Consider the following 15,339-nt stretch of genomic DNA (forward strand, 5'->3'; position numbering starts at 1 on the left):
CTGCAAAGCCATCAACAATGCAGACGACTCTCCCTGTAGCTCTACGCTTCTCCAGGAGTGAATGCTGCTTGTAGGGACTTTGAAGCAATCAACTGGTTCCCTTATATAGGAAATTTTTGACCAATCTGTATAATCTGATTGAATTTGACTTTGTAAATTGAATTGAATTGAATATTTACCTGCTCAAATCAAGGATAAATACACTAATTTTAAGAACATTTTACTTATTTTTAGATCCGTTTTTGCAGTGTAGTCTAACTGCAGTCCTCAAGCTGACTTCTTTATCTTTTTTTGTGAAATCTCTGAATTATGACTAAATTTTGATGTAACTTGTAAAGTTTGAATAGTTATTGCTTTAAATATTGCTTATTGCACTAAACCAGTCAGTTTATTTAGCAGAATAATGAAATGCCTTGAGACTTTGAAAATGTGAAAACAGACCCATTTATGAGATAAACGTGACATTTTGTCATCCCTCTCTGGTCTAAATATGGTTTAGAAAATATATCTATAAAAACTTTGGCTGCCAAAAGCGACAGATCTTAGATTAAGCAAACTCCAGCTGTGATTGGTCGATCAGCCCCTTCTGACGTCTCCTCCCCGCCAGAGGCACACTTCCACCTTTATAGCTCCTCGGTACCAAATCAACTGCGAAGGGGGGGGGGGGGGGGGGGGGGGGGGGGCTCCAGACATCTGAAAGTCCAGAACCGGTTCTACTGCACTGCAAAAACAGAACTAAAAATAAGTAATATTTTCTTAAAATGAGTGTATCTGTCCTTGATTTTAGCGGGTAAATAAGATGATTTGCCAATGGAATGACATTTTTGCACTTAAAATAGGAACAACTCATCTCCACCATCTTACTTCATGTGCAGGATGTCTAATTATCTTATTTTAGGGGTCAAAATACTCATTCCATTGGCAGATCATCATATTTAACTATTCAAATCTAGGACAAAAACACAAATTTTAAGAACATTTTACTTATTTTTAGATCTGTTTTTGCAGTGTGCGGCGGTTCTGGTTCTTTGGCCCTTCTCAAATTGAACGCAGAGCTTGTCATCAAGACGGAGACTGATAAACCCTTATTAAATGTTGGATTTTGATTAGTCGGCATTATCTGTTCATCATCTTCATGAACTTTGATAGTTTTATTTAAATTATTTCCAAAGAAATGTAGGTTTTTTTGTATTTAGTTTGGTAAATATTTCACTAATTACAAGTCAGAGAAAGTAGAGTCTGGTTACATTTGAAAGTATAGACGCTCCTTTAAATAACCAGAGTTATGAAGCTTCAAACATAGTTTTTTATTTTAATTATTTCCAAAGCAACGTAGGTTTTTATTTATATGAAGTTTGGTAAATATTAATTATTAACTAATTAATTAAGTCAGAGAAAGCCGAGTCTGGTTTCATTAGAAAGTAGACGTTCTCCTTTAAATAACCAGTTTTTTTTTTATTTAGATTTGAGTAAAACTAACAAGAGTTATGAAGCTTTAAACAGATCACTTTAAACATTTTATTAAAATTTTTTGATGTTTTAGTCAGTTTTTAAAAAGGACTAGTGCCTCTTATTTAAATTTATTCCATTTGTTTTAATTAAAAAGCCAACATTAAAGTAGTTGTCTCTCTACAGATTCTTCAACTCACCGCCTCGCCTAACCAATTTCCTGCGGGAAACACTGTCCAGGTTTTCACCGTAGCTTCAGAGCTTTTAGCCTACTTCCTGTCGTCAGACGGGCCCCTAATTGTTTCTAATGCGGTACCGCGCACGTGACGTCACCGTCTCAAGAGCAACGCCCCTTTTGCCGCTTAGGTAGGGCATACAGGAGAGAACGCCCGGATAACAGATATGACCGACTTTACAGCCGTTAAACTTTCCCAAGACGATGTCCCAGGCGCACGGTTTACTGGTCGCACTGTTGAAGAACACACCAACCTTCAGCTCAAACGATGGCTTGAGGTTCGAGGGCTTAAAAAGACCGGAAAACTGGCCGAGTTGATGAACGGTAAGCTTTGTTTTTTTTTTCCTGCGCGGCGATCATGGCAGCGTCGGCCGTTTTTTTTTTTTTTTTGTTGTTGTTTGCAATCACCGTCCAGGAATGGGTATATGTTTAATGTTTGTCTCATTTGAAATGTTTTTGAGTAAGCTATCCTGGTAGCAGGCTATCATGTTAGCGCCTGCTACCATGATAGCCTATATGCTGTCATGGTAGCAGGCGCTACTTTATTAACATGTCGGCCACCAAAATACTCTTACCTTGACTTGATGTCGCTGGAATTGGGTCAGGATGTTCTTCAGTTGGGCCCTTTCCTCCGACAAAATGCTTGCTACATATGTACCTGAATTTGGTAACTTTTTCCGGGTTGAACTGTTGTGTAGGGCGACCGCACCGGTGTTCCAAGCGTACACATTTCTCCTTGGCAGTCTTGAAGAAAACATCCTTCATATGCGGCCGATCAGCGTAACTCGAGTCGCTGTTGCACGTTCCATAGCAACAATGTTTAAAAACCATGGTGTTAGATTTGGAAAAAGCAGTCGTTTACCGAGTAAAACCTAGGCTAACGCACGCAAAACAACGGCGGCTTTCCGCAGTTTGCCCCACTGCGTACCACGTGATGTGACGTCATTGTGACGTTGTGTTTCTAAAAATAGCTCGCGCGCGGTACCGCATTGGATTAAAAGTTACAGCTGTTGTCTCCAAACCGTTCTCCTCTTGGTGTTTCTAAAAACACATTTAACAATGTGAAGCTGTGGATGTCATCCTTCAGATTAACACAGTTTATAATCCCGTCTCCAGCCGTACCGTTCTGAACCATCTGCAGATTGAACGGCTCTCCTTCGTAGACGTCGTTGAGGTGCTTCATGGCGATGATCAGGCACAGCTCCAAGATGGACAGACCTACAGAGAGGGAGGGGGAAACCTCAGACCGGACCCCAGGAGGGAGGCGTTCTGGGCCGGACTCCCGTGAGCTGCCTTACCGTGGAGCATGTTGGCCTTGGCGTCGGCGAGACACGAGCGACTGGCGTCCAGGAAGTCCGCGGCCGTGATGGTCGGCTTGGCGACGGAGACTCGACTCAGACACAACATCTAGAGGGAATAATAGTCAGGCAGGCTCCTGATTTAAGGAACCGTGCACCGTAAGGAGGGTCCTCTCACCAGCAGCATGTGTAAGGAGCAGAAGTCCTTGCTGGAGTCGAAGTGTCTTTGCAGGACGTCTCGGACGGACTTGTCCTCACAGAGAGTCTGCGGGCGAACGAGAAAGTCAAGACCGAGAACGGGGCGACCGTCTGGGGAGCGCCGCTCGGCCGACTCACCGTGACGGCGGCGTTCCACTGCTGGGCGAACTTTGCGTCCGGGAAGTCGTCGGGGAGGCTGAGCTGAGCGCGGACCCGCTCCGAGTACTGAGGGAAGGTCAGGGTGCTCAGCAGGTGGATCTGACGGTGAGAGAACCGAGACTTCACCCGCTTCTCCAGCAGTTCCAGCACGTCCTGAAAGAGATTTTATCTAAATTAGTTCTAAAGCAATGTTTTTTAGCATGAATTTTGGTAAATATCTCCATTACAAGTCACAGAAAGCTGAGTCTGGGTGTTTTATTTGAATCCGACTACAAATTAAAGCGTTATGAAGCTTCAAACATGATGGTTTTTATTTAAATTATTTTCAAAGCAATGTTTTTTTAGCATGAAAATTGGTAAATATCTCCATAACAGGTCACAGAAAGCTGAGTCTGGGTGTTTTATTTGGATCCGACTAGAAATTAAAGAGTTATGAAGCTTCAAACATTATAGTTTTTATTTAAATTATTTCCAAAGCAATGTAGGTTTTTTGGTATTTAGTTTGGTAAATATCTCACTAATTCCAAGTCAGAGAAAGCTGACTTTAGATCTGACAGTTATGAAGCTTCAAACTGATCTTATTGCATTTTAGACCATTTCTTAAGGCAAAAGCCAGAGACACGGAGGACATTTATCATTTATTCTGACAGTTTTTATTTAAATTATTTCCAAAGCAATGTTTTTTAGCATGAATTTTGGTAAATATCTCCATTACAAGTCAGAGAAAGCTGAGTCTGGGTGTTTTATTTGGATCCGACTAGAAATTAAAAGCGTTATGAAGCTTCAAACATGATGGTTTTTATTCAAATTATTTCCAAAGCAATGTTTTTTAGCATGAATTTTGGTAAATATCTTCATTACAAGTAACAGAAAGTTGAATCTGGGTGTTTTATTTGGATTATGAAGCTTCAAACACAGTTTAAATTATTTCCAAAGAAATGTCGTTTATTTTTCTTTAGCAAATTTCTCATTAATTACAAGTCAGAGAAAGCTGACTTTAGAGCTGACAGTTATGAAGCTTCAAACTGATCTTATTGCATTTTAGACCATTTCTAAAGGCAAAAGCCAGAGACATTTATTTCTGTAATCATTTATTCTGACAATTTTTATTTAAATTATTTCCAAAGCAATGTTTTTTAGCATGATTTTTGGTAAATATCTCCATTACAAGTCACAGAAAGCTGATTCTGGGTGTTTTATTTGGATCCGACTAGAAATGACCGAGTTATGAAGCTTCAAACATGATAGTTTTTATTTAAATTATTTCCAAAGCAATGTAGGTTTTTTTGTATTTAGTTTGGTAAATATCTCATTAATTACAAGTCAGAGAAAGCTGACTTTAGATGTGACAGTTATGAAGCTTCAAACATGATAGTTTTTATTTAAATTATTTCCAAAGCAATGTTTTTTAGCATGATTTTTGGTAAATATCTCCATTACAAGTCAGAGAAAGCTGAGTCTGGGTGTTTTATTTGGATCCGACTAGAAATTAAAGCGTTATGAAGCTTCAAACATGACAGTTTTTATTTAAGTTACTTCCAAAGCAATGTAGGTTTTTTTGTATTTAGTTTGGCAAATATCTCATTGATTACAAGTCAGAGAAAGCTGACTTTAGATGTGACAGTTATGAAGCTTCAAACATGATAGTTTTTATTTAAATTATTTCCAAAGCAATGTTTTTTAGCATGATTTTTGGTAAATATCTTCATTACAAGTCAGAGAAAGCTGAGTCTGGGTGTTTTATTTGGATCCGACTAGAAATGACCGAGTTATGAAGCTTCAAACATGATAGTTTTTATTTAAATTATTTCCAAAGCAATGTTTTATTAGCATGAAAATTGGTAAATATCTTCATTACAAGTCACAGAAAGCTGAGTCTGGGTGTTTTATTTGGATCCGACTAGAAATTAAAGCGTTATGAAGCTTCAAACATGATAGATTTTATTTAAATTATTTCTAAAGCAATGTAGGTTTTTTGGTATTTAGTTTAAACTGATCTTATTGCATTTTAGACCATTTCTAAAGGCAAAAGCCAGAGACATGGAGGACATTTATTTCTGTAATCATTTATTCTGACAGTTTTTATTTGAATTATTTCCAAAGCAAAGTTTTTTTTTAGCATGAATTTTGGTAAATATCTCCATTACAAGTCACAGAAAGCTGAGTCTGGCTGTTTTATTTGGATCCGACTAGAAATTTAAGCGTTATGAAGCTTCAAACATGATAGTTTTATTTAAATTATTTCCAAAGCAATGTAGGTTTTTTTGTATTTAGTTTGGTAAATATTTCACTAATTACAAGTCAGAGAAAGTAGAGTCTGGTTACATTTGAAAGTATAGACGCTCCTTTAAATAACCAGAGTTATGAAGCTTCAAACATAGTTTTTTATTTTAATTATTTCCAAAGCAACGTAGGTTTTTATTTATATGAAGTTTGGTAAATATTAATTATTAATTAATTAATTAAGTCAGAGAAAGCCGAGTCTGGTTTCATTAGAAAGTAGATGTTCTCCTTTAAATAACCAGTTATTTTTATTATTTAGATTTGAGTAAAACTAATAAGAGTTATGAAGCTTTAAACAGATCACTTTAAACATTTTATAAAAAATTTTTCCCAAGCAACTTAGTTGTTTTTTTTTTGTATGAATTTTGTTGAATATCTCATTGATTACAAGTCAGAGAAAGCTGACTTTAGATCTGAGTTACGAAGCTTCAAACTGATCTTATTGCATTTTAGACCATTTCTAAAGGAAAAAGCCAGAGACACAGAGGACATTTATTTCTGTCATCATTTATTCTGACAGTTTTTATTTAAATAATTTCCAAAGCAATGTTTTTTAGCATGAATTTTGGTAAATATCTTCATTACAAGTCCCAGAAAGCTGAGTCTGGGTATTTTATTTGGATCCGACTAGAAATTAAAGCGTTATAAAGCTTCAAACATGATGGTTTTTATTTAAATTATTTCCAAAGCAATGTAGGTTTTTTTGGTATTTAGTTTGGTAAATATCTCATTAATTACAAGTCAGAGAAAGCTGACTTTAGATGTGACAGTTATGAAGCTTCAAACTGATCTTATTGCATTTTAGACCATTTCTAAAGGCAAAAGCCAGAGACACAGAGGGCATTTATTTCTGTAATTATTTATTCTGACAGTTTTTATTTAAATTATTTCCAAAGCAATGTTTTTTAGCATGAAAATTGGTAAATATCTCCATTACAAGTCACAGAAAGCTGGGTCTGGGTGTTTTATTTGGATCCGACTAGAAATGACAGAGTTATGAAGCTTCAAACATGATAGTTTTTATTTAAATTATTTCCAAAGCAATGTAGGTTTTTTTGTATTTAGTTTGGTAAATATCTCACTAATTACAAGTCAGAGAAAGTTCAGTCTAGTTAAATTTGAAAGTAGAGGTGCTCCTTTAAATAACCAGTTTTGAATCTTCAAACATAGTTTTTATTTAAATTATTTCTAAAGCAATGTAGGTTTTTTGGTATTTAGTTTGGTAAGTATCTCAATAACAAGTCAGAGAAAGCTGACTTTAGATCTGAGTTATGAAGCTTCAAACTGATCTTAATGCATTTTAGACCATTTCTAAAAGGCAAAAGCCAGAGACATGGAGGACATTTGTTTCTGTAATTATTTATTCTGACAGTTTTTATTTAAATTATTTCCAAAGCAATGTTTTTTAGCATGAATTTTGGTAAATATCTCCATTACAAGTCACAGAAAGCTGAGTCTGGGTATTTTATTTGGATCCGACTAGAAATTAAAGCGTTATGAAGCTTCAAACATCGTTTATTTTTAGCAAATATCTCATCAATTACAAGTCAGAGAAAGCTGAGTCTGGTTACATTAAAAAGTAGATGTTCTTTAAATAACCAGGTTTTTTTTATTTAGATCTGAGTAAAACTGGCAGTTATGAAGCTTCAAACTGATGCATTTTAGACCATTTCTAAAGGCCCTTAAAGCCTAATTCAGATGTATGAAAAGCCACATGGAGGACATTTGTTTCTGTAATTGTTTATTCTGACAGTTTTTTTAATTAAATTATTTTCAAAGCAATGTTTTTTAGCATGATTTTTAGTAAATATCTCCATTACAAGTCACAGAAAGCTGAGTCTGGGTGTTTTATTTGGATCCGACTAGAAATTAAAGCGTTATGAAGCTTCAAACATGATAGTTTTTATTTAAGTTACTTCCAAAGCAATGTAGGTTTTTTTGTATTTAGTTTGGTAAATATCTCAATTACAAGTCAGAGAAAGTTGAGTTTAGATCTGACAGTTATGAAGCTTCAACTGATCTTATTGCATTTTAGACCATTTCTAAAGGCAAAAGCCAGAGACACGGAGGACATTTATTTCTGTAATCATTTATTCTGACAGTTTTTATTTAAATTATTTCCAAAGCAATGTAGGTTTTTCAGCATGAATTTTGCAAATAAAACACCCAGAAAGCTGAGTCTGGGTGTTTTATTTGGATCCGACTAGAAATTAAAGCGTTATGAAGCTTCAAACATGATGGTTTTTATTTAAATTATTTCCAAAGCAATGTTTTTTAGCAAGAATTTTGGTAAATATCTTCATTACAAGTCACAGAAAGTTGATTCTGGGTGTTTTATATGGATTATGAAGCTTCAAACACAGTTTAAATTATTTCCAAAGAAATGTCGTTTTTTTTTTTAGCAAATATCTCATTAATTACAACTCAGAGAAAGCTGACTTTAGATCTGACAGTTATGAAACAGCACATCCTGAAAGAGGAGAAATTATTTTAACAAACAGGAGCTCGCCTTACAAGCCGCACAGTGTCAAATGCACGCACCAGTCTGCAGGTGAGGCCCACCACGGCGACGGGCGCCTGGGCGGACTGAGAGACGTCGAACAGGTTGTAGAGCAGAGTCTGGTTCTTGTGGTGGGCGAACAGGTCGAACTCGTCCAGGACGAACAGAACCGGGCGGCTGCTGCTGCGGTCCCCTTTTCTCAGCGCGTCCAGGAGGAAGGCCAAGTTTTCCGCGAAGCTTCCCTGAAACCAGACGACAGTTTGGGTTTCTGCAGTTCGCTCTCTTGCAGAAACTCCTCGCCGTCAGCCGCTACTTACAAAGACTCTGTCGCCGACAACGTTCTCCAGGTGGAGCTGCCGTGTTATTTCTTTCAGAGCGACTCTGTCGTCCGTCTGCAGGAGACCTGGAACAACCGCGAAAAGATGCAACAGGAACATTTATCGATGTTTTTAAAAACCATTTAATATCGATATTCTGGCTTTCAATGTCAATATACCTCCCAACCCTTAGGGGGCGGTATTACAGCATTACTGTTCACAGCGAGTAAATGCAAGTGAGACGAATTTGTTGAATGGCCGACGGGATTTTAGAAGCGCTGTCACACAGACATTATATATATATATATATATATATATATATACACACATAGACATAATATAAGAGTAGACGCATCATTGGGCGGGTTCTGTCTATGCTACTGTGCGTCAGAGCGTCCGCCATCTTTAATGTGGCAAATCTGCAGTTACTCAGTCACTTAAACAGCATCAGAGGGACTTTAATCTCTGAATATACTTTGTATTCGTAGTATTTTTGTTTTTGTAATATTACAAGTTTATTTTCGTATACCTTTAGCTTCATTCTCCTGCATTTATTCTCCTAAAGAATAAAAATATTTAAAATAATCTAACCTGGCCCTATTACTCCAGGAGTGAAATAATTCTGCAAACTGTGATTATTCTGGAAATGTTCCCTCTTAATTCTCATAATATGACGTTTTTCTCATAACATTATCACTTTTTTTTTTTACTTTATTGACCTAGGACTTTTTTTTTCTCATATTATTAATTTTACCTCTTTAATAATCACCCAAAAAGTCTGTTCCTAAAGGTTCGCATGTGACACGATTTTATGAAATAATGAAGACCACAATGTTTAGATTTAACAAATGAATCCTTATATTCATAACACAAACACACACACACATATATATATATAAATAAATAAATGTGTGTGTGCGTGTGTGTGTATTCTTCTCTGATTCACGTTCACAATGACAGAACTTAACTTTTTTCTGCCACATACAATATGGCGGTGACGCTGACGTGCGAACCTGCGCCCTATGACGCGTCTACGTATATGATGTCTGTGTGTGTATATATATATATATATATATATATATATATATATATATATATATATATATATATATGAAAGAGAGTGATAGATAGATACATAGATATGTGTGTATGTGCAATGAATATAAAAATTAATTGGTTAAATCTAAACATTGTGGTCTTCATTATTTCATAAAACCGTGTCGTGTGAACCTTTTAAGATCTGGTATAGATACAGATTAGCAACAGACGTTTTGGGGGAGTATTAAAGAGATAAAATTAGTAATATCAGAAAAAAGTAATAGAATAGAGTTTAAAAAAAAGACAAAAGTGGTTATATTATGAGGGAAAAACGTCATATTATGACAATTAACGGGGAACATTTCCAGAATAGACACAGTTTGTAGAACTATCTTAGTCCTGGAGTAATAGGGCCAGGTTAGATTCTTTTAATTATATGTATTCTTTATGAGAATAAAGTGAGGAGAGTGAAGCCAAAGGGATACGGAAATAAACTTGTAATATTACAAAAATAAAAATATTATGAATATAAAGTATATTCTGAGATTAAAGTCCCTCTGATACTGTTTAAGTGACTGAGTAACTGCAGATTTGCCACATTCAACATGGCCGACGCTCTGACGCATCAGCAGAACCGCCCAATGACGCGTCTATGTATATGATGTCTATAGCGCCTTCGTCCCTAAAATCAGACGTTTGGGCACATTTTTGGTTTCTGTGATACGTTAAATACATTTAACCAAATGCACTTTATGTTCCTGTTAATATGTCAGTGTTCAATAAATTGAACATAAATATATTATTTGGCTGGTTTTATTGATTGAATGACAGAGTGTTAATTTGAAAGTAATATAGATATTGGAGTCAAATCAAATCAAGCTGAGCTATATATAGAAAATCGTATCGGCTCATCCCAGATGATAAGCAGCCTAACAGAAATCCTCTTCGTTTGAGTTCATAGTCCAAAACAAGTGAATCTCACCGTTAAGGTGAACCTGCAGGAGGTTTTTCTGCACCTCCTTTTCCTCTGCCAGCTCCCTCAGGACGCTCCTCAGCAGCTGCAGACACAGAGAGACGCGTCACGCCTCGGTACGGGTCCTTTTTCTTCCAACCGTAACTCGGCGGAGGCTCACCATGGTTTTCCCCGCTCCTCTCGGCCCGACGATCAGCACAGAGTTGCTCTCTCCGTGGACGGCGGTGCGCTTCAGCAGCTCCATCAGGTGTCTGCAGGTAAACAGGGTAGAGCCATCCTAAGCTTGATAGGAACTGTAAAATGACTCCAAATGGTGGGAGAAATTCACCTGTTCACCCACCTGTGCTGGGCCTCCACCCCCTCTGGTGCATCAGGAAGCTGCTGGTGGCAAAACCTCTTCCTTAAAATGTGGTGAACCTGAAAGCAAATACAAATGTATAAATGTTAAATCAACGTAAATGAAAAAATAAGGGAACGAGTGCTTAATATCAAACCTGAGTGATGCATTCTCCAATGGGCAGATGGGTGTCTTTTGCTTTTCTTTTACTCATGATGATTTATAAAAACCTGTAAAACAAATGGTTGAAAAGGTGAGTAGTTTATAAATCATTACTGGGAGGGGGTGGCACTAAATCAATGCATCACATAACATCTTATTGCACACACTCGCAATTCATTCTATCAGGAACTCTTGTTTTTAAATGAGACAATGTCTTTACAACACTGTTTTAAAAAAGTGCTGGCAGGATGTTATTTAAGCCGAATTGCAAAGCATGTATTCATTTTTCAGAAAATATCCCAACAATCAACTCAAACCAGTCAGAAACAGCCTGAAACGATGAAATCTATATAGTCGCTTGATTTTAAACAGGAGTTTGGCGTAACTTTCACAACCCGCTGGGAATTCAACCCGCAGCTTGATATTTCGGGGCTAACCTGCATCTGATTGTGCGTCTAAAACAGATTTAAGATTTTTTTAATCAATATAACAATCTGCACAGACACTGGTGTGATAAAAGCGTCCTACCTGAAAATATTAAGGTGGAGAAAACACGTCTCGATCTTCGCGGGAACACAGCTCTGTCACCGATGACCACTTCCTCTTTTGAGTGCAGCTCATCCTCTGATTGGCTAGGATAGCGAGCCGACCGGAAAATTGTAAAATACAATTCAAACAAAATAAAATATAGACAATAAAAAAACAAAGGCTTTTACGTAAACGCACCATTAGAAAAGACATTTCTTACGTTTCATTTTTTTTAATAATACCGTAGAAGTAGCAGAGCGAGAATCATTGCTAAAAAACATCTGAGGCAGATGTCTCAATGTCGCCCCCTGGTGGCAAAGTTAATACCTATATTTTTCTTTTTTTTTAAAGCATTTTGAATATATTATGTGCATATTTCACAGCTATTAAATTTTTACAATAATAATTATCAGCATTTATTGCTCATTAAAGTGTTTTTTCTTATTTTCTGTAAGTTTTTTTTCTTTGCTCTCCTGTTTATTTGATTTAATTAAAGATTAGACTGTATCAAAATAGGCAAAAAGCCAAGTGGGTGAATACTTCTGCAATGAAAAACATTTAACAATACATTTTTAACAATATGTTATCGTGTTTAGTCAACTTTACAAAGCTGACATTTCTCCGACTTTGATAAAAACAGATTTAGGTTGTCGCTCCTTCACAATAAAGATAAAGCTCCAGACTCTTCTTGTGGCTTTGAGCTGATGGATGAAAAAAGTCATAGTGAACTACAAGATATCTCAGAAATGGCCTCCTTCGCTGAGCACCAGTTTATTCTGTCGCACTATGGTAAAACACGACCTTCTGCTGACACAATCAGCTTTCTGTCTGCCTTTATGCGAACACATGAAGAGGCTTTTTAAAACTGCGGCCGAGCTCATTTCACCTCTCCTCAGGTTTGACCTTCAGAGCTGCAGCTTCTTTGCAGCCCAAGGCCTCATTTTCAAGCTTTCATGTGTTTTATTGATCCTCGTTTTTTTTTGGTTCGGTGTCAGTTTTTCAGATTTTGGACATGTGTGCTGTCCTCCGTCGTCGCTCTTAACAGCGGCCAAGCACCGAGGCAGATAATCAGCCACAATACAACTCAAACACACATTAAAAATCAGGATAATAATTAAAAAGAAAGAGTTTGTGTAGCAAAACCAATTCATTGATGATGCTGTGGAGATTTTTTTTTTGAAAAATATTCATGACTCACTTGGGAGCAAGACAACACGCTGAAGAGGAACAGGTTTGTCTGGGATAGAAGCGGTACAAGTGGGTACATTGCTGCTGCTTCTCAAGGATTTAAGAGCTTAATAAAACACTCGATTAACTGATAGAAAACAGCAACGATTGTTAAAGCAGTCGGTCTGCAGAGTTTGGAGAAACAGAACACCTGATTCTGACTCTCAAGCACGGTGGTGGAGGTATGATGCTTTGGGCTGGTTTGGCAGTCACTAAACCATAATAGAGTCAGATGTGAGGCCACCAGAAGCATCATTGTGAAGGAAGTATAGAGCTAGAAGCTCCTCTCTGGCGCCCCCTAGAGGAAGCAGCAAGAAAGCCAATCAAAACGGCTGTTTAGTGATTTTATTTCCCCTACACATCAATATCTGGGGACTCAATTTTTTGTTTTTGTTCAGCTCAAGCAAATGTATTGCTTAATTAGATGTTGGTTTATTTTTAGTCGTAATTGTTTTTTTTTGTCAAATTAGCGATCCCATTGATCAGAGGCATGCAAACTTTTTTTGCAACGTGGCCCAAGCAAGTTGAAGGTGCTGTGAAGCCATGGTTTTTTATTTAATTTTTGTTGTTTTGTTTGAGTTAAAAATGTATATCTAATTTTTTATTTTGGGTTATTTTCCTTTTTGCATACGCAGTAATAAATAAACCATGCAACATTTCATAAAACAAAACAGAAAAGGACAAATTATTGTCTCAAGGTCTCAGAAATGTTGCTTGAGTAAAAAAAAAATGCAGTTTCCTTCACCTTATGGGTCGAACGTTGTATATATATATATATATATATATATATATATATATATATATATATATATATATATATATATATATATATATATATATATATATATATGTGTGTGTGTGTGTGTGTGTGTGTGTGTGTGTGTGTGTGTGTGTGTGTGTGTGTGTGTTTAAATTAATGTTTTTAATGTATTCTCAGCAACAAAAACTAAAAGTTTATTTTTCTTCCTGTTTTTAGCCAAGTTTATTTAATATTTGTCTCCCTGGCCCTACTTACTATGAAAAAGAAATAAATACACTCAAAAATGTTGCTAATAAAGAAAATGCTTTAAAATAGTTCCATTTAAGAAGATAAATGAGTCATTAAAAATCTAATCCTTAAAAAAAAAAAAGGTTAAAAACAGGTCCATCTGCATTTGCTTCAGTTGCTGGGGGGGCCACACAAAAGGTAATGTTATTAAATGTTTAAATCATTCTGTTTCATATTCATATTTTTCTATGTTTTTGAGTTTTGTTATGTATATTTTAAGTTGAAAATGACTTGTAAAGTTTTGCATTTAGTTAAATAATACTCTTTTTTTTCTCCTCTTATATTTGTCAAATTTCCATTCTTGGTGAAATTATTCAGTATATTTGAAATCCTTTGTTCATTTTATTAATCATTTTATATATATATATTGGAGGGGGGAAATCTTTTTTTTAATGTGATAAACATTTCTAAATTAATATTTTTAATTAATTATTTATTTTATTTTATTTTATTTTATTTTATTTTACGAAACGCTGTAAACGTTTCTCTCGGTTTTATTCACGCCTTCAGCTCCCCGCGGCTTACCGTGACTCATCCCGGCCACTCCTCCAGCTGTTCGGCCTCTCCTGGCCCGGTTCTGTGCCGAACTTCTGCCGCCTCCAACCACGCACGTCGCCGCGCGCACGTCGCTTCGCGCACGTCGCGTGCACGCTGCGCTCCGGAGTAAAACGTGCATCACCTCTCCCATCTGCTGGCAGACCGAGCCCGCGCATGCTCAGTGCGGCTCTCCATCATCTCCAATATTCCAGTGTAGGAGAAGCAGCAGAAGCAGAGAACTAATGGGTAGGCTTCTTATTCTTATTTTCCTCCTGACCTGAAACGACTCCTCGCTCCTCTCTGTCACTCTTCCGGCGGCGGGACGCACTCGCCGGGGTGTCCGGGTAAGGAGGGCCGGTTTTCGGCCTGGTTTGCCGCGGACAGGAGCGTTACACAGCCTGAAAAGCGTCTCCCTCTTCATCTGCAAACGCAACGGGTTAGCACGGCTGTTAGCCAGCATGCTAAGCTAGCCCGTGCTAACTCGGCCGGGCCCTGGCCTTTCCTTGCCCCCATTTGGCTCGAAACCCAACCGGGGGCCTGCTTAAATTACCTACCTCGATAATTTGAAGTCGGAACCCGGGCTGCGGGAGCTGGACCTACCCGAACCCGGTTCCGGTTGGCAGATTAAAAAAAACCCGGCGGTTGTTAGCTTCAGCTGAGCTCTCCGTCTAGTGCATTTTCCTTACAACAAGCTAGCAGGCTAACGGAGTAACGGCTAGCCGAGGCTAACAGCTAGCTTAGTGTTGGCCCCAGAGCATCAGAGGAGCCCTCTGGCTGGCCCCAGTCCGCCTTTCTATCACCGAACTGGGCTCACCGAGGCTGAAGCAGAGAGACTGAGCACGCTTTGGCTGTTTAAGTGGGCTAATTATCGCGCCTTTGGGCTCCTCTGCTTGTTTTGATGCTGTACACAGGCGTCTGTCATGTTGTCCAGATTTAAGGGGAAACTGCTGTCATTTAGCCAACTGTTAAAGCTGTCAGGCTCGGTTATTAGAGCTGCTGGATCTCTGCGTCTGGTCTCGGCAGCTTGGGTTGGTTAAATGCTCATAAAGG

The 15,339-nt window shown here is 37.5% G+C and overlaps 2 protein-coding genes across 3 annotated transcripts in view; one reads left to right on the forward strand and one right to left on the reverse strand.

Annotated features, from left to right (window-relative positions):
• Positions 1 to 11,574, reverse strand: part of orc4 (origin recognition complex, subunit 4) — a 47,124-nt gene extending 35,550 nt beyond the window's left edge. The window contains exons 1-11 of one of the 2 annotated variants that reach the window (XM_012854132.3): positions 11,478 to 11,574; positions 10,945 to 11,017; positions 10,791 to 10,867; positions 10,611 to 10,701; positions 10,460 to 10,535; positions 8,440 to 8,525; positions 8,164 to 8,364; positions 3,319 to 3,492; positions 3,161 to 3,247; positions 2,983 to 3,091; positions 2,807 to 2,902 (exon numbers count right to left, since the gene is read on the reverse strand). In XM_012854132.3, the coding sequence (XP_012709586.2) occupies positions 2,807 to 2,902; positions 2,983 to 3,091; positions 3,161 to 3,247; positions 3,319 to 3,492; positions 8,164 to 8,364; positions 8,440 to 8,525; positions 10,460 to 10,535; positions 10,611 to 10,701; positions 10,791 to 10,867; positions 10,945 to 11,001 (1,054 nt within the window). In that variant the 5' untranslated portion in view covers positions 11,002 to 11,017; positions 11,478 to 11,574. The remainder of the gene's footprint in view (positions 1 to 2,806; positions 2,903 to 2,982; positions 3,092 to 3,160; positions 3,248 to 3,318; positions 3,493 to 8,163; positions 8,365 to 8,439; positions 8,526 to 10,459; positions 10,536 to 10,610; positions 10,702 to 10,790; positions 10,868 to 10,944; positions 11,018 to 11,477) is intronic. The other variant, XM_036128161.1, reaches the window with a different exon arrangement.
• Positions 11,575 to 14,446: 2,872 nt separating this feature from the next.
• Positions 14,447 to 15,339, forward strand: part of LOC105918945 (methyl-CpG-binding domain protein 5) — a 52,006-nt gene continuing 51,113 nt past the window's right edge. Inside the window, exon 1 of the mRNA XM_036128160.1 lies at positions 14,447 to 14,535. The gene's annotated coding sequence lies outside the window, so the exon portion shown is untranslated. The remainder of the gene's footprint in view (positions 14,536 to 15,339) is intronic.

Source organism: Fundulus heteroclitus, chromosome 24, assembly GCF_011125445.2.
Source record: "Fundulus heteroclitus isolate FHET01 chromosome 24, MU-UCD_Fhet_4.1, whole genome shotgun sequence".
Taxonomy (NCBI): Eukaryota; Metazoa; Chordata; class Actinopteri; order Cyprinodontiformes; family Fundulidae; genus Fundulus; species Fundulus heteroclitus.